Raw genomic sequence first — 25,893 nt, 5'->3', positions numbered from 1 at the left:
AAGGAGTAAAATACAGCACTATGTCATCAGTTTCTGATTTAATAAATTGTACAACAGTGCAAAAATATTGCTCATTTGTAGTGGTCTTTCTTGAACTATTTGGAAAAAAAGATATACAAATAACTAAAAACGTGCGGAAAAATAAACAAGTGATTCAATTATAAATAAAGATTTCTACACATAGAAGTAATTATCAACTTAAAGTGCCCTCTTTGGGGATTATAATAGAGATCCATCTGGATTCATGAACTTAATTCTAAACATTTCTTTTAAAAAATACTTATGGAACATGTCCACAAAAATTAATATTGCATTATTGCATTTCTTTTCACAGTTTATAAACTTACATTCATATTTTGTTGAAGTAATAAATATATTTATAAAGGATTTTTGAATTGTTGCTATTTTTAGAACATTTAAAAAAAATATCACGTACCCCTTGGCATACACGTACCCCCATTTGAGAACCGCTGTTCCAGGGGACGGTGTGTGTTTTGCTCGTGGTTCACTTCTTTTTACACTTGCATGACCATTAAGAAAGTGAAAATGTTGCTTCAAACATGACCTGCACTTTTTGTTGCTGGATTGTTTGAATCATTTAACATGTTGTGTGCACGCCTCCACTTCCTGCAGGTGTAACACTTCTTACGGTGTGGACATCCTTTCAGCTTTTGTTTTTATACTCCCTCCTTCCCTCCCTCTCTCTGTTACTCTCATTTCTGTGCCTAAAATCAGGTTAGTGTTTTATAAGGAGCTTAGCGCAGAGGGGCACAGTGTGCTACTAATGTAATAGAGTATCCCTCTTTCCCGCTCTCTCTCTCTCTCTCGCCCTCTTTTCTCTTATTGTGCATGTTGTCCTCGTCCAACCATGGAGTGACCTTCTCTACCTCTCTCTCTCTCTCTCTCTCCTTCCACTCGCCCACCCCGTCCTGTCTCTCTGCAGATGTGGACGACAAGCCTGCAGGTTCAAACATTGGGACGGTGACAGGACAACTTGGGGAGGGGAGGGGACAAAAGACGCCAAGAGGGGGGTCCCAGGACGGCTTGAGGTACTTTATATTTTATTATTGTATTTTTTGTGCTGCTGCTGTTGTGTGTGAAGTTTGTCATGTTGTGGAATAAGATGATCCTCCATTTGTGGTTTAAGGTTAAAATTCCATCTTGATGCATAGTAGGAGTGGAGATAGCAGAACAATTATGTTATTAAATGCACTTTAAATCCTGTTTTTTTAATCACGTGTTAGTCAGACAGCGGGAAGGTGGAACAATATGAGAGGTGCAGGCTGGACTTTGCATCCATGAGCTGATACATCTTGTCTTTATTGTGCAGCTGTGATATGAGCCGGGCTTTTTTTTGGCATGCACACATGCTGTGCTAGCAAGATGATTAATTGGTTCATTTTTAATATTATAAATGAATAGAACACCGAATACATGGGATTTGGCACACAGTTGACCTCTCATTTGTTGGGATTTAGTACTGGTTTTCCCATAGTTTGATCCAGAGTCAAGCTGTCCCCTATTATGCAAACGTAACTTTAAAAAAAAACATTCCAGCAGTGACATGTGTTCCGAGATGATGGGTGTCAAACTCATTTTAGAAGGGGGGCCACATGGAGAAAAGTCTACTCCCAAGTGGGCTGGACTGGTAAAATTACGGCACAATAACTTAAAAATAAAGACCACTTCCGATTGCTTTTTTTTGTTTAAGAATAGAACAAGCACATTCTGAAAATGTGCAAATCATGATGTTTTTTTTTTTGTTTTTTTTTTACATGTTACGGTTGATAGTATTCTATCGTTATTTGTTGTTATTTATATTGTTTGAATAAATATATGTGAAAATGTTTATCAGTGAACTCATTGGTGTTATTTTTTAAATCTATTAAGATAGAAAAATTATATCAAAATCAGTATGTTATTTATGTAGTTTGATCATTTTCCTCGACTGAATTGGCCCTAGTGTGTGAATGTGTGTGTGAATGTTGTCTGTCTATCTGTGTTGGCCCTGCGATGAGGTGGCGACTTGTCCAGGGTGTACCCCGCCTTCCGCCCGATTGTAGCTGAAATAGGCGCCAGCGCCCCCCGCGACCCCGAAAGGGAATAAGTGGTAGAAAATGGATGGATGGATGGATGTTCTAACATCATGTGGTTTATTTTGTACATATGTAGCATCATCTATATAGAATTGCTATTGCGACATATTTAGAACAGCTGTTTATTTCATTCACAAATGTCAGGTTCATTTTTGTACTCATCCCGCGGGCCGTATAAAACCTGTTTGCGAGCTTGATCCGGCCCTCGGGCCGTACGTTTGACACCCCTGCACTACATTCTGTTTATGAGCACCAAACATGAGAAAAATCGTTCATCTCCCTCATTTGTTTTCTGACAAAGGAGGCGGACAGATCACTCACTTTTCAAGTTTTATAGACGTCATGAAGGATTAACACCCCCCCTCTCTGACCCGCTCCTTGCTATATCAACCCCCTCTGTCTATTTACCACCACTTTAAAACAAACCGGCTTTGCTACACATCCTTATACAAAGTCACGTTACAGTATTTTTCAACAATTCTGAATGTGTCGTCCAAAATCTAGCCTTGATGTTGGAATTTAGACTGTCTCAAGTCAATCAATCAATCTATCAATCAATCAATCAATCAATCAACCAATCAATCAATATATCAATCAATCAATCAATCAAAGTTTACTTACACAGCCCTTTATCACGAATGTCTCAAAGGGCTGCACAAGCCACAACGACATCCTCAGATCCCACATTAGGGCAAGAAAAAACTCAACCCAATGGGCACAATGAGAAACCTCGGACTGCTTTTAAGAAAGTGTGTCTGTAGATTTAATGCTAATGAGCTGTTTTCACAACGTAAAAAGTGGCTCAAAGAAGCGCCATTTTTGACATAGAATAGAATAGAATAGAATAGATCTTTATTGTCATTATACATTGTACAATGAAATTGTAAGCAAAACTATCCATCCATCCATTTTCTACCGCTTATTCCCTTTTGCGGCCGCGGAGGGCGCTGGTTCCTATCTCAGCTAAAATCGGGCGGAAGGCGGGATTCACCCTGGACAAGTCGCCACCTAATCCAGGGCCAACACAGAACTAATTTAGTGCAAAGTCATAATAACACATAAAAACATAAGAACATAAATAAATAGATAAAAATACATAAAAATACCATATACATATATATACATATATGTATATGTATATATATACATATATATATATATATGTATACATATATATATATATATGGCGCTAATTAATTTGAAACCTCTTCTCACTCCAGCACTTACCAAAGGTATGCAGTAAAAATCCTTTTTTTTTTTTTTCTTTGTCATGAAAAAGGTACGTTTTTGTCATGAAAAAGGGAGGTATTTGTGGTTGGTGCACTAATTGTAAGTGTATATTGTGTTTTTTTATGTTGATTTAGTAAAAAAATAATAATTTTTTTATTTAAAAAAAAAAAAAAAAAAAAATCTATAAAAAATTATTCTGCGGCCCGGTACCAATCGGGCCACGGCCACTGGTCTACATAACATGTAATGGTGGTTCTTTGGTCAATATTTTGCATAGATTATGTTTTACAGATCTTTTTCAAGTGGCTTTCTAACTCTTCAGGAAGCTCCATTTTGTGGGCTGTCTTATTTACGTGTCTCCACTGCGCCTCCGTAGCGAGTCTACTGACAGATTAGGTTCCTACTATAGGCTACTTTGTATTAAAAATGGCAACAGCGGAGGATGCATGTGCATGTACGAGCAAGTCTGCCCCACAGCAAGATGGGCAGTCCGGTGACATCATCGACGCAAAAAACGTCATGGGTTTTGCACATTTCAAGAGCTTTGTTTGGCGGAAGTCTGAAGCAAGGCAAGATTATTTTATTAATATCTCCCCCATTCTTCACGGTTCCATTTCAAAATTTCAGGACTAATGCAGATCCTAAATACGGCAGGTGCCAATAGGTAAGAATAGTAGGTTTTGCGTTCTACGCAACATCAACAAAGTTATGTTAGCTACAGTGCTAACATTACACTCACATTTTAACAGCAACATATCTATGAGGTGGCGACTATTCCAGGGTGTACCCCGCCTTCCGCCTGAATGCACCTGAGATAGGCTCCAGCGACCCCGAAAGGGACAAGCGGTAGAAAATGGATGGATGGATAGATTATGATAGGTCTGCACTTGATGCCATACTTCACATAGATCAAAGTCACATTAAGGAGTGGTACAAGAGGACACAGACGTTAGCAACCCTAGCGTAGCTATGTTAGCCCAGTGCTAACATTGCACTCACATTTCATTACAACTATCATGCAAGATTAGCCTATTATTTGCTTTGTTATTTTTTTGTTTCTTACTGTAAATTGAAAACTCTTCTCTCAAAAACGGATTGATTCCTCTCACATTTATATCGGTACAGGATCATTTTAAAAAAAAGTCTCTTATAAGAGGGGACCTATATTTAATGCTTTAAAGTTAAAGTACCAATGATTGTCACACACACGAGGTGTGGCGAAATTATTCTCTGCGTTTGACCCATCCCCATGTTCACCCCTTGGGAGGTGAGGGGAGCAGTGAGCATCAGCGGTGGCTGCGCTCAGGAATCATTTTTGGTTATTTAACCCCCAATTCCAACTTTTGATGCTGAGTGTCAAGCAGGGAGGTAATGGGCCCCATTTTTATAGTCTTTGGTATGACTCGGCCGGGGTTTGAACTCACAACCTACCGAACTCAGGGCGGAAACTCAAACCACTAGGCCACTGATTTGATGCTAACTCTGCTGAGGTCTGGCGTGACATTTCGCACGACTGCGGTTCTTCACAACTTGTACCAGCTCTAATTGGAGAGCAGAATCTTTGCACTGGCATTATTAAGATGAGGACATGACTTGACTTGCACAGGGGGAAAGACACCTGGGATTTAGGCATGATAGATTTTAACAAGCTCGTGAGTGTACTTTAGTGTGAGTTAAGGTCTAGTATTGAACAGTATGCACAGTAAAAATGAGTAATCCAAAGCAGTTTGGATCATAGTGAGAGCTGTTTTTAATATTCTGGTTGTTTTACTGGATCTCATTAGCAGGTGACAACATTGGACACACCAAGGTTTGTTCTGATAAGAGCAATAAACCTTTGAACCACAATGGACATGGTCCAAGATGTTGCATGACTTGTTATCTGCAAACATGAGCGCTACGAAACAGAGCCACTTCTTCTAATGTTAGACCAGCGGCATTGTGTCCAAACATGCTCTAAAACAGGGGTCCCCAAACTTTTTGACTCAGGGGCCACTTTGGGTTAGAACAATTTGAACAATATATATATGTATGTATATATATATATATATATATATATATATATATATATATATATATATATATATATATATATATATATACATGTGTGTAGGTGTGGGAAAAATCACAAGACTACTTCGTCTCTACAGAACTGTTTCATGAGGGGTTCCCTCAATCATCAGGAGATTTTAATGGAAGCATTCACATACAATGGTTTATATAGGGCACAGAGTGGGTGGGTACAGGCAGGCGTAGGGGCATGGTGATTGGCTCATGTGTTACCTAGGAGGTGTTTCCGTCTGTGGCGGCATGTTGAAATGATTTCACTGCGCTTGTTAAGGGATGATAGATCTGGATGATATATAATAAACAGTTTCTCTTTTAAGCATAGGTTGCATCTTTTATTACCACTGTTGTAAGGTGTGCTGGATGCAAGAATTTGCCATGTTATTGAATATTCAACTGTTTATTATATATCATCCAGATCTATCATCCCTTAACAAGCGCAGTGAAATAATTTCACACATATATATATATATATATATATATATATATATATATATATATATATATATATTAGGGCTGCGAATCTTTGGGTGTCCCACGATTCAATTCAATATCGATTCTTGGTGTAGGAGCCTAAATGCTGTTTAAATTAATTTACATTTTATGGAAGGTGCTTTATGTTTATTCAGTCAAAATGGGACTATTTACTTTATTTGCATGATAAGAAAATTGATATATTGAATGCTTAGAGTAATTATATAAAGCTCACTTTAATTGTAATTATTACATTTGTCAAAATGATTTGATGACGTAACTGTTTTAAGTGCATATATGGCGGAAGGATCTGTGTGGTAAGGGGGTTTTTGGACGCAAGGTGTCATGGGTAATGGCTGTCAGGTGCGGTGGAATCGAGACACAGTTTTTTGACCTCATTCATACTCATTCATACTTTTTCTAACTCGTACTGCAACAAACTCTCTCTTAATTTTGTCATTCATTTGTTCCCACATCGTGACTGTTTTATGTTTTGAATTATTAAGATCACAAGTAAACCATACAAACGAAGAAGAACGTCTGGAGTTTTGTTTTGTTGTTGCCGCAGCAAGCGGAGTGAATGTGCTAGTAGAGGAGCGTCAAGCTTAAGGCTACTTTAGGAATCTACACTTGGGGTCAAGATTTGATTCAAAATAGATTTTTTTTCAATTCAACACAATTCTCGATTCAAAAACAATTTTTTTCCCGATTTAAAAGGATTCTCTATTCATTCAATACATAGGATTTCAGCAGGATCTACCCCAGTCTGCTGACATGCAAGCCGAGTCGTCGATTTTTGTAAAAAGCTTTTATAATTGTAAAGGACAATGTTTTATCAACTGATTGCAGTAATGTATATTTGTTTGAACTATTAAACAAACCAAAAATATGACTTATTTTATCTTTGTGAAAACATTGGACACAGTGTGTTGTCAAGCTTATGAGATGCGATGCAAGTGTAAGCCATTGTGACACAATTGTTCTTTTTTTTATTTTTTATATAAATGTCTAATGATAATGTCAATGAGGGATTTTTCACCACTGCTATGCTGACATTATAACTAATATTGATACTGTTGTTGATAATATTCATTTTTGTTTCACTACTTTTGGTTTGTTCTGTGTCGTGTTTGTGTCTCCTCTCAATTGCTCTGTTTATTGCAGTTCTGAGTGTTGCTGGGTCAGGTTTGGTTTTGGAATTGGATTGCATTGTTATGGTATTGCTGTGTATTGTTTTGTTGGATTGATAAAAAAGCAAAAACAAAAAAACATCCATTTTTTAAAACTGAGAATCGCGATTCAAATTCCAATTGATTTTTTCCCACAACCCTAATATATGCACACGCATACACAAGTCTCCAAAACGTTAACCACCATGTTGCTACAATAAAAAACAAACCTAGGAAAATATAAAAAGTGCCACTGTTTTTATAGTATATACTGTGTGTATATATATATATGTCAAGTTATCACTGTAAAATGCATTTTTCGACAATATGATTTGACTGAGCGGCTAGGAGACACAACAGGTAACAACAGTAAAATGGATTAGAAAGGACAGATTTAAAAAAAATAAAAATGAAAAATAAAATAAAATAATTATTTTTTTGTAACTTGGGACTTCCCGTGGGCCGGATTTTGGACGCTGACGGGCCGTAGTTTGGGGACCCCTGCATTAAAATGTTCCCGGATGCTTTTTGTGCTTCCAGGGATGGAGGCCTTCTGGGGAGATGCAGAGGACGCTAGTGAGGACACCTCAGGTGAGATCATCTGACCAAGATTGTACACAGGCAGAGGGCATAGTCTGAGGTAACGTGTGTCTGTCAGGACCCAGGAAGTCCAAAATAAAGGCCCTGAGGTCTCGTCTTTTCGGGAAGAGTAAAAGAACCGGCGAGGAGTTCAACGCCAAACTCAGCCAGTCGACCAGTGACATCCACGCGGGAGAGACACTCGGCTCGGAGGAAGATTTAGCGTGAGTATTTGCCCTCTTGGGGTTAGGTAGTCTGGAAAAAAACTACTCGGTGTGTTTCGCTCTGGTGCAGTTACCTAAACGTTGAGACTGGTGTTTTTGTCATGTGACCAAAAGGCAATCATGAACAGCTCTTGGGATTTACTGCATGAATTAACTAAAATTAAAAATTCCAAGCCAAAATGTTGTCTCTTGTGTATCCTAAAATTATATTCTGCTATATTTACCAGCTTTGATGTCAAAAAAAGTTTCTAAAATAGACTTTTAAAGAGCTTTTTGAGACTTATTACATGACATAGCTCAAATAATCCGAACCAAAACGTCATCTGCTACAAACCCTGTTATCATATGAGTTGGGAAATTGTGTCAAATGTAAATATAAATGAAATACAATGATTTGCAAATCCTTTTCAACACATATTCAGTTGAATGCACTACAAAGACAAGATATTTGATGTTGAAACGCATAAACTTTATTTTTTTTTCTGCAAATAATAATTAACTTAGAATTTCATGGCTGCAACATGTGCCAAAGTAGTTGGGAAAAGGCATGTTCACCACTGTGTTACATCACCTTTTCTTTTAACAACACTCATAAAACGTTTGGGAACTGAGGAAAGTAATTGTTGAAGCTTTGAAATTGGAATTCTTTGTCATTCTTTTTTTATGTCGAGTTTTAGTCGTTCATCACTCCGGGGTCTCCGTTGTCGTATTTTACGACACCGCTTGCCCCCATTTTTTGATGGGAGACAGGTTTGGACTGCAGGCGGGCCAGGAAAGTACCCGCACTCTTTTACTACGAAACCACGCTGTTGTAACACGTGGCTTATCATTGTCTTGCTGAAATAAGCAGGGGCGTCCATGATAACGTTGCTTGGATGACAACATATGTTGCTCCAAAACCTGTATTGACCTTTCAGCATTAATGGTGCCTTCCAGATGTGTAAGTTACCCATGCATTTGGCACTAATACACCCCCATACCATCACAGATGCTGGCTTTTGAACTTTGCGCGGATGGTTATCTTCCTCTTTGTTCAGGAGGACACCACGTCCACAGTTTCCAAATATAATTTGAAATGTGGACTCGTCAGACCACAGAACACTTTTCCACTTTGCATCAGTCCATCTTAGATGAGCTCGGGCCCAGCGAAGCCAGCGGCGTTCCTTGGTGTTGTTGATAAATGGGTTTTGCTTTGCACAGCAGAGTTTTAACTTGCACTTTCAGATGTAGCAACCAACTGTAGTTACTGACAGTGGTTTTATGAAGTGTTCTTGAGCCCATGTGGTGATATCCTTTACACACTGATGTTGGTTTTTTATCCAGTACCGCCTGAGGGAACGAAAGTCCGTTATATCATCGCTTACGTGCAGTGATTTCTCCAGATTCTCCAAACCTTTTGATGATATTAGACGGTAGATGGTAAAATCCCTAAATTCCTTGCAATAACTCGTTGAGAAATGTTGTTCTAAAACTGTTTGACAATTTGCTTACAAATTGGTGACTCTCGCCCCATCCTTGTTTGTGAATTACTTAGCATTTCATGGAAGGTGCTTTTATAGCCAATCATGGCACCCACCTGTTCCCAATTAGCCTGCTCACCTGTGGGATGTTCCAAATAATTGTTTGATGAGCATCTCTCAACTTTATCAGTATTTATTGCCACCTTTCCCAACTTCTTTGTCACGTGTTGCTGGCATCAAATTCTAAAGTTGATTATTTGCAAAAAAAAAAAGTTTATCAGTTTGAACATCAAATATGTTGTCTTTGTAGCATATTCAACTGAATATGGGTTGAAAATGATTTGCAAATCATTGTATTCCGTTTATATTTACATCTAACACAATTTCCCAACTCATATGGAAACGGGGTTTGTATGTTAAAAATGTAGTTAATTTTTTACTGTACTATATTTGCCATCTTAGATTTTACAAGAAACTTAAAAAAATTACTTTCAAAGAGTTTTCCTGACTTATTCCATGACATAACTCAAATACGCCAAACCAAAATGTCATCTGGCGTGTTAGATACGTATCTGATTTTTGCAGTCTACTAATTTTACCATTTTAGATTTCACCAAAAGCTGCCAAATATACTTTTAAAGGGCATGTAATAAGTAAAATGTTCCATACCAAAATGCCATCTGCTGAGTCATTTTTGCATTCTCTTTTACAAGAATATATTTCAGAAAAAAATTATAAAACATATTTTGTGCCATACTATGTGATGTGGCTCTAACATTCCAAAGCAAAAATGCTGTCTGGTGGGTTAAATGTAAATACATATCTGATTTTACAAGCTGCAATTTTTGCAGGTTTGGATTTCACAAAAATATTCTAAATTATACTTTTAAAGAGTTTTCTTGGCTTATTACGGGACGTAACTCAAGTTTTCCAAAGGAAAATGCCGTCTGCTGGCTAGAATATGTTCCATCCATCAATCCATCTCCTTCCGCTTATCCGAGGTCGGGTAGCGGGGGCAGCAGCCTGAGCAGGGAAGCCCAGACTTTCCTCTCCCCAGCCACTTCGTCCAGCTCTTCCCAGGGAGTCCCGAGGCATTCCCGGGCCAGCCGGGAGACATAGTCTTCCCAATGTGTCCTGGGTCTTCCCCGTGGCCTCCTACCGGTTGGACCTGCCCTAAACACCTCCCTAGGGTGGCGTTCGGTTGGCATCCTGACTAGATGCCCAAACCGCTTTATCTGGCTCCTCTCGATGTGGAGGTGCAGCGACTTTATTTTGAGCTCCTCCCGGATGGCAGAGCTTCTCACCCTATCTCTAAGGGAGACAGCCCTGCCACTCCTCGGAGGAAACTCATTTCGGCCGCTTGTACCCGTGATCTTGTCCTTTCGGTCATAACCCGAAGCTCATGACCATAGGTGAGGATGGAAACTTAGATTGACCGGTAAATTGAGAGCTTTGCCTTCCGGCTCAGCTCCTTCTTCACCACAACGGATCGATACAACTTCCGCATTACTGAAGACGCCGCACCGATCCGCCTATCGATCTCACGATCCACTCTTCCCTCACTCATGAACAAGACTCCTGGGTACTTGAACTCCTCCACTTGGGGCAGGGTCTCCTCCCCAACCCGGAGATGGCACCCCACCCGCCTCCGGGCGAAAACCGCGGACCCCGACCCGGAGGTCCCGACTCTCATCCCTGTCGCTTCACACTCGGCTGTGAACCGAAAATGTTGGATGTATAAAATCATGCTGTTTTTACTATCTTAGAATTTACATTAAGCTTCTGAATAGTACTTTTAAAAAGCTATTGTGAGAAATATACAACGACAGAACTCAAATATTCCAAATCAAAATGTCGTCTGCCTGGAAAAGTTGTATCTTATCTTTAAAATCTGCCATTTTTACAAGCTCCCATCCATTACGACCGCTTGTTCCAAGCTGATATTTGACAAAAAGCTTATACAATATTCTTAGAAAGAGCTTTCGTGATAAACTACTCAAAGTGACTCAAATATTTAAAACCAAAATGCTGTCTGCTGGTTTAAATACGTGTTCAATGTTTGCGTTGTGCTATTTTTACCAGCTTAGATTTCACAAAAGTTTTGAAAATATACTTTTAAAGAGCTTTTGTGACATATGTGATATAAATCAAATATCCCAAACCAAAATGCTATATATTGAGTAGAACATGTGGGTTGTTTAAATTGTGCTATTTTTACTATATTGAATTTTACAAAATTCTTCTAAACCTCTGTGTTAATACAGAGGTTATTTTTATATTCTGCTATCTTTACAAGTTTATATTTCACAAACAGCTTCTAAAATATACTTTTAAAGAGGTTTAGTGATATATTATGTGATGTAACTCAAATATTCCAAAGCAAAATGTCCTCTGCTGGTTTAATTACGTATGTAATTTTTGCATTCTGCTATTTTACCAGCTTAGATTTCACCAAACGTTTTGAAAATATACTATTTAAGAGTTTTCGTGAAATATTACGTGACATAAATCAAATATTACAAACAAAAATGCTATCTATTGTGTAGAATATGTTGGTTGTTTAAATCTGCTATATTTACCATCTCATATTGAAGTAAACACTTAAAAAATATTTTTTCCAATAGCCTTCATGGGTTGTTATGTGACGTAATCAAATATTCCAACCAAAATGCCATCGGCTGAGTCTAATAATAGGTTGCTTGAAATTGTGCTATTTTTACTATCTTGGATTTTACCAAAATCTTCTGAAATATACTTTTAGAAAGCTTTTATAACATAACTCAAATATTCCGAACTAAAATGGTGTCTCCTCGGTTAATGTGGAGGTTATTTTTATATTCTGCTATTTTTACAAGTTAATATTTCATATACTTTTAAAGATCTTTAATGACATATTAAGTGACATGACTCAAATATTCCAAACCCAAAATACCGTCTGCTAGGTTAATACAGAGGTTATTTTTATATTCTGCGATTTTTACAAGTTTATATTTCAGAAACAGTTTCTAAAATATACTTTGAAAGAGTTGTTGTGACATACTATGTGATGTGACTCAAATATTCCCTCTCACTTCTACCCACACCACTTTAAACACAAAGATGCCCTCAAGGGACGATAGGATCCCGGGCGCTGTCCCACGACAGCATCTTCTGGGCGGAGGAGGACCTGACAGACGAGGAGCCGGCGAAGGTTTCATCACAGGAAAGCGTTCACAGCAAGATTAAAGCTTTGCAGGTAACCAAGTATATCGTTGACCCCCCTCTTTCAAGACCTGTTTTGGACAAAATCAAACATAAAACGTATCTCTTTGAAATCTTGTTTTTAAAATCAGTTTGTTGATTACAATTAAAGATAATCAGATTTCATAAATCCTATTTTTTAGCTACTGGACAGTTGGTTGATGACTAAGCTTCACTGATGACTAATACCTTAAAATTAGCTTTATATGTGGTTTGCTAACTTGTAAACAACCTCTGAGACGCTTTTTTCCACCAGTGCGTGAGTGACTCTGACTAGCTGTTAGTGTACAAATCTCCCAACCTCACAGTATAAAACAACCAGTATTTTCCTGGCCGTTTTTAACCTCTATATATCAGTGATGTGCTGTCAGGGGAGGCAGTGCCTCACCTGCCACCAGGTGGCTTAACCATGAGATGTTCCAAAACACAGTAATAAAACAAGTTTTAACATTTCTCTTTTGGTTTATGCTTTCTATGTTCTATGGTTCTGTATATTTTGATAATTTTCATGGTCAAAATTGTGGAAATTCTATGTTTCCTGATCAAAACAACGCAGCATACGAGAAGTGAGGGTGACACAGGCGATGCCTCCACGGCTACACACAGTGTGTATTGGGCGTGTGCGTGCGAGGGGCCGCATGCTTGTTGCCACGGGGAAAAGGCGGGCCATGAGGCAGCATGTGCTTCTGCCTCAAGGTAGGGGGCGATGTATTGTCAACTTGCAGTTCAATGCCTCAGGAGTACTCTGACTCGCTACACTGGGAGAAGTGGGGGCGCTCAAGCTAGCAGACACAGGTCTCTCCAGCAGAAGCCAGCCTTTTTTCTTTTTTTTTTTTTTTTATCTGTATTTATAACAAACATGGCATTTTTATTAGAGTAGGCCAGCGTTTGTGGGTGTTTTTTCTCAGATGCAAAAATATTTTTAAATTTTTTGGAATTAAATTAAATTAAATGAATGTGCCTGCCAATATGGAGGATTATATATACTGTGTCCGAGATTAAATACTTTCCTAAACTGGACTTTAAGACAAAATGAATGCGATCATACAAAGTACGTTTTCATGGAGGATAGCTATTGCTGCTTCAGGTACAAATATAGAAAGGTAAGATACACTCACAATACTTGATTTATTTTGTTAAAAGCAAATGGGACCAACGAGTATTTAATAACAATTTTAAACATTTATCATATCATAATATCAATATGATATTATGGTATGATAAATATCATTATTTATAAATTATGATTTAACCATTTATCATATCATAATATCATTATGATAAAGTTTTTATGAAAGCGAATAACTCCCTTTTTCCCCCTATAACTCTAATGTGCGTCTTAAATCAACAATAACTAGAGCTGCACATATGAACTTAAGTAAAAAAAAAAAAATAAAAAGAAGAAAAAAAAGTATGCATGCCTCACCTGGTGTTTAGTTCACCGCACGTCACTGATATATAATATATATATATGTATATATATGTGTGTATATATATATATATATATATATATATATATATATATATGTATATGTGTGTGTGTGTGTGTATGTATATATGTGTGTGTATGTGTATGTGTATATATTTAATAAATATGAATAATATATATATTATGGTGTATATATGTCTGCTTTGTTGTACATATGGCAATAAATAGTGCTGTTTTTATAAATTAGATTGATAAAGTCAGGATTAATGGCTACAATGAGCACGTTTTGCATCACAGTTTTTCGAAGCAGGGTTCGAAAGGATGATGCTGACAAAGCATGTTCCCCGGGGTCACGCACGCCCTCTCCAACCCTCCATCCAGCATTGCCCCGCTATATGAGAAGGTGTGCTCTAACTAAGATGATGTTTCACACAGATGAAGCTTCAGCAGCAGAAGATGCATCTCGGACCTCCTCCCCTGGTTCTGCCAGTCAGGCGCCAAGAGGATGTAGGAGGCCGCTCGGGGGACGGGTTTTCCCCTCATAAGCTCCCTGGGATCCATGCAGCGGGGGACATTACAAGCCATGGACCCCTCAGCAAGGTGATTTATGGATGGACCATTTAATCCAGGATGCGGAATTTATTCAGATTTTTTAAAAACTTTTTTTCCTATAGAAAATAATGGGGGTCAGGTTAATCCGTTCCAGAGTCAAGCTGTCCCCATCATTCATAACACTTTTACTAACTGTACAGGTACACATTTTTCTCCCAACATTCTTAAATAATGATTATTTTTAATAATAGATTAAATACTGACCCTAATCTACTAATCCAAGGTTATAAAACATTTTGTTATATATATATATATATATATATATATATATGTATATATGTATGTATATATATAGAGAGAGAGAAGCAGATTAGCAATTGTCCATTTACTAATTAAAAAGGGTGAATACTTCCATTCTTTTATTTTGAAGTTTAAACACATAAGGTTGTTTAGGACCACAACCACCAGGGGGACACATGATCAGAAAGGAGGCTATGTTCCAGTCCATTTAGGAACACACTGTTTAAATTTTAAATAACTATTATTGTGATGATTCACTTTGTTTAGCATCTTATCAAAGCAATCCCTATTATTGCTGTGGCCACAAACAAAATCATGTTGAGTCCCTGTTTGCACATTTCAATGCTGTTTGATGAGGGACTAGTAGAGTTGCCGGGGTTTTATTTGTTTTACGTCGCCTGGCGTTGATGAGGACGTTGTCAGTACAACACACATCAACATAAACTGACACATTTTTTATCGAAATATTCCCCGTGGGTCTAATATGTTGACGAAAGCACTTGACCGATTATGTTGACCTCGACTTAATGCGGGCACTTTTTACTAATAAGAACACTTGACAAGTTGGAGGAGTTGTCGACATAAAGTACGGACCCAGAGGGTCTGGATGACAGAGATTTCACCAACAAGATTTATTTCGGTATTTTTTGCTCCTTTACCATGATATCAATTATTTTTTTATTATTCGGTAAATTACTGTACTTGGAGCGCTCCCTTTCCATAGCCAGAGCTTGGGGTGATGTCATCTGCCCGCGTAGACAGTGTGGATTAAGGCATGTCAAACTATTATATTCATCTCTTAATTGCATGTTTTCGTCGCTCTGGTCCAGGGTTACTTCAAAACTGATGTGGTTACCATTATAATAAAATATGAAGTATAAAATCATCACCATCATCTGCTCTTCTATTGACACCATAGCCTGTGTTTCCTCATGCTCTTTCAGCCTTTCCTCAAGCATCTTGAGGAAAACATCAGTAGAATAGGATGCAAAATACAATATTAGCACCTTACCTTCTTTTTTTCTCGTTTTCTCTCTTTCTTGCTCCTCGGGACCATATTTGGCTTGAGCCTTTACATTTTCTTCCATCCAAACTATGACTAAAACCCTTCTTCTTAGGAGTCATTAAAATGATGGCTGCAAATTACACTCCTGTCGCATGGTGCGTCCCATTTTGCGCTTGTCAATACGACTGGAGAGGTCCATATATTTTCCTGATGATGCCATCATTTGGAACTGTATGCAGGCTGATCTTCTTTAGTTGGATTGCTACGACTTACGACAATGAGTCTGGCAGCCATATTTGGTTATTCCTTCAAATTCTGTGCAAAAATATTGTGATTCGGGATGAAGATGCTACCAAAACACAAACTATTCTATATGAAATTATCTCCAGTCTTCTGTAGGCGACATGAGCAGGATGAAGCAGGTCCGCCCACATTTTGGAGCTAAAGTGGGCATCTGAAATGTGGAGAAACAAAGCCTAAAATCAGTACTGCTTCTCTTTTGGGGGGGATTTTACTTGTAGACATCATTTCGAAATACAGTACGTGCCTACAAGTGTTTTATAGGGGCTCTTTAAGTGGGTTGCACTGTATAACATGAAGATTTTACGTCCATGTTTGACCCCTCAGAACACATCACAGCCAAGCTCATGCCCGCTTTCGCCCATCTTCAAACAGCAAGCCTCTAAATCCAGACCCACCACTCCATCCGCGACCATTACCTTCTCCACCGCCTCTTGTGAGTCCCCCCTGGACTTCAGTTCCCCGGCCCTGTACACCTCTTGCTTGGACACGTCCGCAGCCCGACACCGGATGTCTGTCAAGCCACGAAACCAGAGGGCCAGCACCAAGAGGAGGGTGATGGAGGTGAGTGATCCACTTTGACCAATGTTAAGAAAGAAATTTCCTTCTCTTATGTGGACTTTTGTCTTGATTCTAAGGTGGACAACCTAAACAACCACGCAGAACCCGTGATGGATCTTAGCTTGAAGCAGGACGTGATGGAAAATCATGGAACCAACGTTTTTTGTAGAACACCTCAACAATTCCTTCCAAAATCCTCTGAGATGGACCCTCTCCAAACAGAGGCAGCACCGACATCTTCTACTCCACCAGACCAAGCCTTACCTGGAAGACTATCCCCAATATCTTCCCGGGTTCTTCAAGTCAAGCTACAGAGACATGGAGTTGGAACGTCAAGCGAAAGACCACATCCCTCCTTAAAACTGAAAGGAACATCAGGAGATTCCGGGTTTCAAGTCCAGAACTACAACAAGACCAGCATCATTGGCAAGACTGCATCGACTGATATAAAGGACGTCTCCACCAGCTGTGAATCAGCGGTGGCCAAGTCGTCGTCTGTTTGTCTTCAGGATCAATCTGAAGCAGATGGCATAAGAGGGATAAAAAGGCCCGGATCTGGATCCTTCCATTTCTCCAACACTTATGCCAAAAGCCGCACTGAGGACAGACCCCGATCGGGCAGTTTTGTGGGCTCCGTAAGGCAAGCGAGACACAAGACAGGAACTGAGAATGTAACTCCTTCAAGCCAGGAGGAATGTATAGATCCACAACCCAGACAGAGACCCATAATGGTGGGAACATTTCAACAGAAGCAGAAAAGCTCTGTTCTTCTGTGGGAAAGGGAAAATCTGAAATCTGTGGAATCGGCGACAGTTCCTAAAACCGTCGGCCTGTCAGAGACGGCGGAAGCAGAGCAGGACGTCCAGGAAGAAGAGGAAAAAGAAGAAGGAAAGACGGTGTTTGGCTTTAAACTCCGCTCAACATCCAACTCCATGAGATTCTGGTCCGACGGCTCTTCCAGGCGTCATTCCAAGATGTCTGAGGAGAAAAGTGGAGCTCTGAATACACAAGAAAGTGGCGACGCCATCGACGTGTGCAAAAAGGGCGCTGCGGGAGATTTCACAGTGACAGGTGAATTCACGATAATTCAGTTTTCTTGGTGATTCTGTGAAATATTTTCATCCCGGACTTAAAAGGTTTGTTAAAGGGGAATGGCACTTTTTTTTTTAAACTTTATCCATTATTCACAATCCTTGTGGGACAAGAACACATTTATTTTCTGTATATTCTAAATGTGAAAAACTGCTAATAAGAGGCTGCTCACAGTTTAGGTAATGGGTATATGATCTAGCCGGCTTATAAAGCCCTCTAAAAACCGTGATCGACAACCTCCCCTCCAAACATCGGAAACTAAAAAAAGGTTAATGCACAGGAGAGAAACCAAACCCGAGAAACTAACTATTAAAAATATGTCATACCTCATAGCAGCCTAACCAGCGAATCAGCCTCGCAGACACCGTGGTATGCTGCCACATGCGCCCAAATGACGAGAAGCATTTTGACTTGGGATTCGTCCAGAGACAGTGTTGCCACAGATGTGAGGACAGAAGCATGCAGCAGCTCTATATGTTAGATCCACTATGGACTGGACTTTCACAATATTATGCTAGACCCACTCGACGTCCATTGCACCTGGTTTCCCCTAAAGGTTGTGTGTGTGGGGCGGGAGGGGGGGGAGGGGGTCCTTTCCAAGGTTTCGCATAGTCATTGACATCCCACTGGGTTGTGAGTTTTTCCTTGCCCTAATGTGGGATCTGAACAGAGTATGTCATTGTGGCTTGTGCAGCCCTTTGAGACACTTGTGATTTAGGGCTATATAAATAAACATTGATTGATTGATTGACAGGTGGTATACAACAAGCGGATAATACAACACTTGACAGACAATTAACCCGACGGAGACACCACATAATAGTCATTTCCCCTAGGAAAATGATGTACAATATTAATACATTATTTAAACTACTCTAGTTGTTTGTGGTATTAATGCCTTTTTGTATTGATTTCCAAACAGTATTTCTTATCATAAAGTTTGTTTTTCTTTTTAAAAGGCATGTTATATGTTAAAGGCCTACTGAAACCCACTACTACCGACCACGCAGTCTGATAGTTTATATATCAATGATGAATTATTAACATTGCAACACATGCCAATACGGCCGGTTTAGTTTACTAAATTGCAATTTTAAATTTCGCGCTGGTAACACAATAGGCAGATAAGGGATTTTCCAAAATTATCCTAGTAAATTTGTCTAATAAGATCTAAATCGATCTGCCATCTAGTTTTTTTATTTTCTTTTTTTTTGTGTAGTCCTTCACGTTCACTTTCCTCATTCACAAATCTTTCATCCTCGCTCAAATTATTGGGGAACTCGTCGCTTTCTCTGTCCGAATCGCTCTAGCTGCTGGTGGCCATGATTGTAAACAATGTGCGGATGTGAGGCGTTCCATAACCCGTGACGTCACGCGCACATCGTCTGCTACTTCCGACCAAAAGTTGGGAACTTTATCGTCGATGTTCTCTACTAAATCCTTTCAGCAAAAATATGGCAATATCGCAAAATGATCAAGTATGACACATAGAATGGACCTGCTATCCCCGTTTGAATAAAAAAATCTCATTTCAGTAGGCCTTTAAAATTGTGATGCTTTGGGAGGATTTCAAATAATTTCAAGGGCGAAGCTGCTTTGAGTTAGAAGTGTTCTGAGTTAGGAGCTCAGTTGTGGAACACATTGTGCTCATAGTTTGAGGTACTACTCTGCTTTGGTCATTTTAAGCATTACCAAAACATATTTTCTGGTGGCATTTATTTCACACAACGTGTCAAATTAGTACATAAAACAATGACTTACTATGTCCGCTGTCACTGGGATAGTAAATTCAGAATGAGCCTCACTCCCCACATGAAAAATGCTTCCAGGCGATGTTGCTATGGTTTTATGCTGTGTTCCATCTGTTGGGAGCCATAAAGTATCAAGTTGGTAGCCACTATAAAAATGGGACCCATTACCTCCCTGCTTAGCACACTCTGCATCAAGTGTTGGAATTGGGGGTTAAATCACCAACAATTTTTTCTCGGCGCGGCCACCGCTGCCGCTCACTGCTCCCCTCACCTCCCAAGGGGTGAGGGTGATGGGTCAAATGCAGAAGATAATCTCACCACACGTGTGTGTGTGACAATCATTTTTTTAATTTCCTAAGTTGACCAACTCCTGGCTTGGTGCCATAACTTTCAGGTGAGCTGTATGATTTATAACTTAGCTTTAACTTTTCCCAACTTTTTTTTTCCAAAAGCAACTTAAGCTTCTTTTTTATTTTACGGTGCGTCGCAACCAATGTTATTTGGAGTTCAAGCTTGCAAGTGGCTGATGACTCGCTAGTGGTTGGAGGAGCAAGGCGTGTGTCACCATGCCAGAAAAGTAGTTCCTCCATGTTGGCTCTTACAACAACAATGTTCAATGTCAATCAATCAATGTTTATTTATATAGCCCCAAATCACAAATGTCTCAAAGGACTGCACAAATCATTACGACTACAACATTCTCGGAAGAACCCACAAAAGGGCAAGGAAAACTCACACCCAGTGGGCAGGGAGAATTCACATCCAGTGGGACGCCAGTGACAATGCTGACTATGAGAAACCTTGGAGAGGACCTCAGATGTGGGCAACCCCGCACCCCTCTAGGGGACCGAAAGCAATGGATGTCGAGCGGGTCTAACATGATACTGTGAAAGTTCAATCCATAATGGCTCCAACACAGCCGCGAGAGTTCAGTTCAAGCGGATCCAAGACAGCGGCGAGAGTCCCGTCCACAGGAGACCATCTCAAGCGGAGGCGGATCAGCAGCGTAGAGATGTCCCCAACCGATACAGGCGAGCGGTCCATCCTGGGTCCCGACGAGCGGTTCATCCTGGGTCTCGACTCTGGACAGCCAGTACTTCATCCATGGTCATCGGACCGGACCCCCTCCACAAGGGAGGGGGGGACATAGGAGAAAGGAAAGAAGCGGCAGATCAACTGGTCTAAAAAGGAGGTCTATTTAAAGGCTAGAGTATACAGATGAGTTTTAAGGTGAGACTTAAATGCTTCTACTGAGGTAGCATCTCGAACTGTTACCGGGAGGGCATTCCAGAGTACTGGAGCCCGAACGGAAAACGCTCTATAGCCCGCAGACTTTTTTTGGGCTCTAGGAATCACTAATAAGCCGGAGTCTTTTGAACGCAGATTTCTTGCCGGGACATACGGTACAATACAATCGGCAAGATAGGCTGGAGCTAGACCGTGTAGTATTTTATACGTAAGTAGTAAAACCTTAAAGTCACATCTTAAGTGCACAGGAAGCCAGTGCAGGTGAGCCAGTACAGGCGTAATATGATCAAACTTTCTTGTTCTTGTCAAAAGTCTAGCAGCCGCATTTTGTACCAACTGTAATCTTTTAATGCTAGACATGGGGAGACCCGAAAATAATACGTTACAGTAATCGAGACGAGACGTAACAAACGCATGGATAATGATTTCGGCGTCTTTAGTGGACAAAATGGAGCGAATTTTAGCGATATTACGGAGATGAAAGCTTGGTTAATATGCAGGTAGCAACATCTAAATGGTGCGTTGTTGGTGGTTTTTTAGAGGGCTTTACTGGCGGAGTACATATATTGATGAATGCATTGTTAGCTGCCTTCTACTAGCAGTTTTTCACTACTTAGAATGCACAGAAAAGAGAACGACGTGTGTTGTTGTCCCACATACAGGATGATTAAAAAAAGAATACGGCAAAATCATCACGCATTTATTCAGTTCTAAAGCATTGTAATAGACTGCATTAGAGATGTTCGATAATATCGATAAACGCTTTAAATGTAATATCGGAAATTACCGGTATCGACATAATTGGTCAACAGCCATACAGGTCACACTGAGGGTGCCCATATAAATAACTAACACAATATACAAGTATTGCATGGTAGCCTTTGCATGCAGTTGCAATTCCTTTAGATGGCAGTAGTCTATAGGCTAGAATGTGTTCCCTGGCCAGGGAGTAGTCTTTGCCATTAAGCTGAATATAGTTGTTTGTTTCATCCTACAAAGTGTTGATACTGTACTTAATGTACTTATTACACACCAACTGTTTGATTGCAGCTGAGATAGGCTCCAGCACCCCCTACGACCCAAAAAGGGACACGCGGTAGGAAATGGATGGATGGAAAATTGCTATGTAAAATTGTTAATGCTAATCAGTAGCATGTCTATGGCAAATCCAATATGAACTAGCGTCAAGCTAGCGCATTTTCAAAAGTGAAAACTTACTGTACATTCTATTTTTTTCTATCAGGCTTGTTGCTTTCTTGGCATGCTTTGAGCACCTGTTTCCTCGTCAAGTGCTTGAGCCGTCACGTGCAACAAAGGTCTTAAAATATAGCAACTTTTGGTTTTAAGTCTACCTAGGAATTGACTTAGTGCCTGTAAACGTACCAAATTCGGTACCTATTTCTAATTCTGTGTGACTTAAAAAGGTGTTGGCGTTAAATTATTTCCAGATCTCTGCGTGAAAGACCTGAAAAAAGCTGCCATGTTGTCTCCACAGATCTAAATCCCCCACGCCTACCTCCCACCTCGCCGGCAGAAGCCCCAACAGTCGTCTCCTCAAACCCGTCTGCGGAGTCTCAGTCCGCGCCACAGACCTCTTCGTGCGAGGTGTCCTGGATGAGTTTGGCGATAGAAAAGACCAGAAGCCTCCATCAGCTTTTTGCAAAGCGGTTTCCCAAGGACTTTACTGGAGGGCAGTCCGCGGCGTGTCCACAAACCCTGGCCCAACCGCCAAAGTCCGGCGAGGTCCTAAATGGGACACAAATCCAGTCTCACACTGTAAGATTGCAAGAAAGTGTAGATGAAGGTGGTAAAGGCGAACCGGAGCAAAGTAAGACAACAATGAAGACATGGAAAGAACCAGAAGTCCCACAGTGGGCGACACAATCCCCCTTGCATGCTGCTGCCCATAGTAGACCATCCCTCGCACAGTCTTACCCCACCTCAAGCCCGTCCTTGTGCAACTACCGAGGCCTCCAGCCGGTCGCCGTTTTACCCAAATCTACGACGTCAGCCCAGACGTGTGCCTCCTCGTCCCCTTCAATGGAGGAGGAGAAAAGGGTGGTGCTGGAAAAAGAGAGTCCATCACTGCTGGGGAATAGGACAGTGTGGGCGGGGTCGGTCAGCGAGAAGGCCTCCGTCTTGCAGAAACAGGCAGAGTGGACTACTGGAGCTAAAGGGGTTTGTACTGCTTTGCTACTGTCACCCCTTTTGTCTTTTCACTGGAAACATCAACTTCTTATGATCCTTTTAGGTGGAGTTGAGGAAACCCCAATCGGAAACATCAAAGGCATCAGGTGAGACGAAACCCCAAAGACAAGATTGCTTCAAACCGGCAGGTGCGTCGTCGTCCATGCAGTCCGAAACGCAACCCACGGCGACGTTGACGAAATGTGGTCTTTCAGAGACCCAGAGCCCCGCCAGAGTTCCCCGTGAGGAGAAATGGATGCGGAAAAACCCAGGGTCTTTGTCGTCGCCCTCTTCATCACCCGTACTTCCGTCTCTACCTGACGGCGGTCAGCCTTCCTGGATGGAACTGGCCAAGAGGAAGTCCATGGCATGGAGCGACAAGACTATGGACTGACGAGGGAAACACAAAGTGAATAAACCCCCTTCACATTTCAACAACATTTTGGTGTCAACTTGGATATACTTTAGCATTGTCAGTGAACCGAAGCTCCTAGGTGCCGGCAGCACTCATGCAGCCCCAAACCATGATGCCACCACTACTTCACTGAAGCGTGACACAATTATCTGGGGACTCACTTGCATGGCCAGATATTTAGTCAATATTATATTTTTCAGTGGATCGTAAATCCATTATGGGGATGGAGTAATGAAGTTGGGAGAGTGGCTGTGCCAGCAATCTGAGGGTTACTGGTTCAATCCCCACCTTCTACCGTCCTAGTCACGTCCGTTATGTCCTTGAGCAAGACACTTCACCTTTGCTTCTGATGGGTCCTGGTTAGCGCCTTACATGACAGCTCCCGCCATCAGTGTGTGAATGTGTGTGTGAATGGTGAATGTGGAAATACTGTCAAAGGGCTTTGAGTTCCTTAAAAAAGGTAGAAAAGCGCTATACAAGTACAACCCATTTACCATACTGCTATGCAAGTTTTACGCTGGCTACTCTAAAGTGTGTCCACGTATCCTTTCTATAGTATTGTCCATTAGGACATATAATAAACTACATGCTGAAATGTAAAGGGTGTGTTCACTTTTATGAGACACTGTATTACCACATCATTATGTGAATTACTAAAATAGGTAATGCAAATAAGAGGACGTTAAAACGTTCTTGATTTATTTACGATACGCCTGTTTTGGTGAACCACACCTTGAAACACAGGATTATTTTTTTAACCATTTAATTCATTTTTAGGGCTGTCCAGAAGGCTTGTTTATTGAACTGTAATATACTGTATATTTTGTATGTTAATTATCGTGTCCTTTAAAAAAAAATCCACTCCACCACTTTAAGATATAATATACTATTACTGAATGTGATTTCACTCTTACCAAAATTGTGGTTGTATAATAAAACAAATATTGATATTTACTTGTCTGTTTCAGTGTGTAGATGAAGCCTTTGATGCACAACCCCAGCCACACATCGTTTTATATTCTCCATAATTCATAAAATGATCTATACCAGTGGCTCTCAAACATTTTACACAAAGCACCACCTCAGAATATGAATGACTAACATTAAAAAACAGTACCGTAGTAGGCCTAAGTATTTATTAAAAACAAGCCATAGGTTTTATTTCAAAAGTATATTTAATATTTTGGCTACTATAACTTTACACACAGTTTGATCAGTAACACTGAATATAGGGAAATAAAACTACTTTAATCAAGTGATTGTCTAACGTACAACTATATGGAGCCTGCATACCACTAGTGCGGGGTCGGCAACCCGCGGCTCTCTGGAGCTTTTTCAAAAATGTATGAAAAATATATTAAAAATATATTTTTTTGTTTTAATATAGTTTCTGTAGGAGGATAAACATGACACAAACTCCCCTAATTGTTATAAAGCACACTGTTTTTGTTAAACATGCCTCACTGATTCGAGTATTTGGCGGGCGCCATTTTCTCCTACTAATTTCGGCGGTCTTTGAACTCACCATAGTTTGTTTACATCAGGGGCGCTCACACTTTTTCTGCAGGTGAGCTACTTTTCAATTGACCAAGTCGAGGAGATCTACCTCATTCCTATTTGTAATTTATATTTATTGATTTATGAAAGAGACATTTTTGTTAACAAGTTAATGGTGTTTAATGATAATACAAGCATGTTTAACACACATAGATTCCTTTCTTTCATGAAGACAAGAATATAAGTTGGTGTATTTGATTCTGATGACTTGCATTGATTGGAATTAGACAGTGGTGCTGATAACGTCCGCATTTTCAAATGGAGGGGGAAAAAAAGTCCTCCTTTCTGTCCAATACCACATGAAAGTGGTTGGATTTGGCATCTCATTTGTCCAACTTGCATACTCGTTTTTAAACACTTTGTTATGAGAGTAGCATATGTGTGTGGCCCTTTAATGTCTGGCAGCAGGTGAGTGACGTCAGTGACTGTGCGGGTGGGCAAGCAAGTGAGAAAGCGGTCGCTGAGGGCGGGGGAGAAATACATTGGCATCAAACTCCGTAGCTTGCTAGCTTGTCCACACTAGCTTTCTGAGACTCTTATTTTGTTAGTACAGACAGGATGAAGCAGGTCTTTTATGGTGAAGACAGGAACTGTGCAGTCGGTCTTTAGAGTTTTGACAGTAGGTACGGAGTCTCTAGAAATAAAATGTGTTTCTCTGCGTCCGCCCTGTTAGTGATTTTTTTCTTAAATATGAGCTCGCAGCAGCCAGCGTCATCTCACAAGATCCTCGGGTGCCGAGAATGTCAAACAACTGACGAAAGTGAAGTCTTGGTATGATTGATGATTGCTCATTTTTATGTATATTTTTTAATGCCTGGCTTGAGATCGACTGACACACCCTCCGAGATCGACCAGTCGATCGCGATCGACGTAATGGGCACCCCTGGTTTACATGTATAACTTTCTCCGACTTTCTAAGACGTGTTTTATGTCACTTCTTTTTCTAACTCATTTGG

At 40.2% G+C, this 25,893-nt stretch overlaps 1 protein-coding gene across 2 annotated transcripts; it reads left to right on the top strand.

Moving 5' to 3' along the window:
• Positions 1-823: 823 nt before the first annotated feature.
• On the top strand, positions 824-24,334 carry cracdla (cracd like a). 2 transcript variants are annotated; one of them, XM_061879306.1, is made up of 10 exons: positions 826-1,049; positions 7,577-7,627; positions 7,695-7,839; positions 12,399-12,534; positions 14,404-14,568; positions 16,454-16,690; positions 16,765-17,758; positions 22,274-22,956; positions 23,030-23,114; positions 23,181-24,333. In XM_061879306.1, exons 2-10 carry the CDS (start codon positions 7,579-7,581, stop codon positions 23,357-23,359), a joined length of 2,673 nt encoding a protein of 890 aa, XP_061735290.1. In that variant the 5' UTR covers positions 826-1,049; positions 7,577-7,578; the 3' UTR covers positions 23,360-24,333. The 2 variants fall into 2 exon arrangements, with proteins under 2 accessions (XP_061735289.1, XP_061735290.1); XM_061879305.1 differs by having other exon boundaries at positions 824-1,049; positions 23,030-24,334.
• Positions 24,335-25,893: the final 1,559 nt, after the last annotated feature.

This window comes from Nerophis ophidion, linkage group LG19 (assembly GCF_033978795.1).
Source record: "Nerophis ophidion isolate RoL-2023_Sa linkage group LG19, RoL_Noph_v1.0, whole genome shotgun sequence".
Lineage (NCBI taxonomy): Eukaryota > Metazoa > Chordata > Actinopteri > Syngnathiformes > Syngnathidae > Nerophis > Nerophis ophidion.
The sequence above is the reverse complement of the archived record's forward strand: the minus strand, read 5'-3'. Positions and strand labels throughout refer to the sequence as shown.

What these genes read in the sequence shown, in the direction of transcription:
- cracdla (XM_061879305.1), top strand. Translation starts at nt 7,579, where the DNA reads ATGGAGGCCTTCTGGGGAGATGCAGAGGACGCTAGTGAGGACACCTCA. An exon ending in GGCTCGGAGGAAGATTTAGC is followed by an intron (nt 7,840 to 12,398) that starts GTGAGTATTTGC and finishes TTAAACACAAAG; the next exon opens with ATGCCCTCAAGGGACGATAG. An exon ending in GGGAGATTTCACAGTGACAG is followed by an intron (nt 17,759 to 22,273) that starts GTGAATTCACGA and finishes TTGTCTCCACAG; the next exon opens with ATCTAAATCCCCCACGCCTA.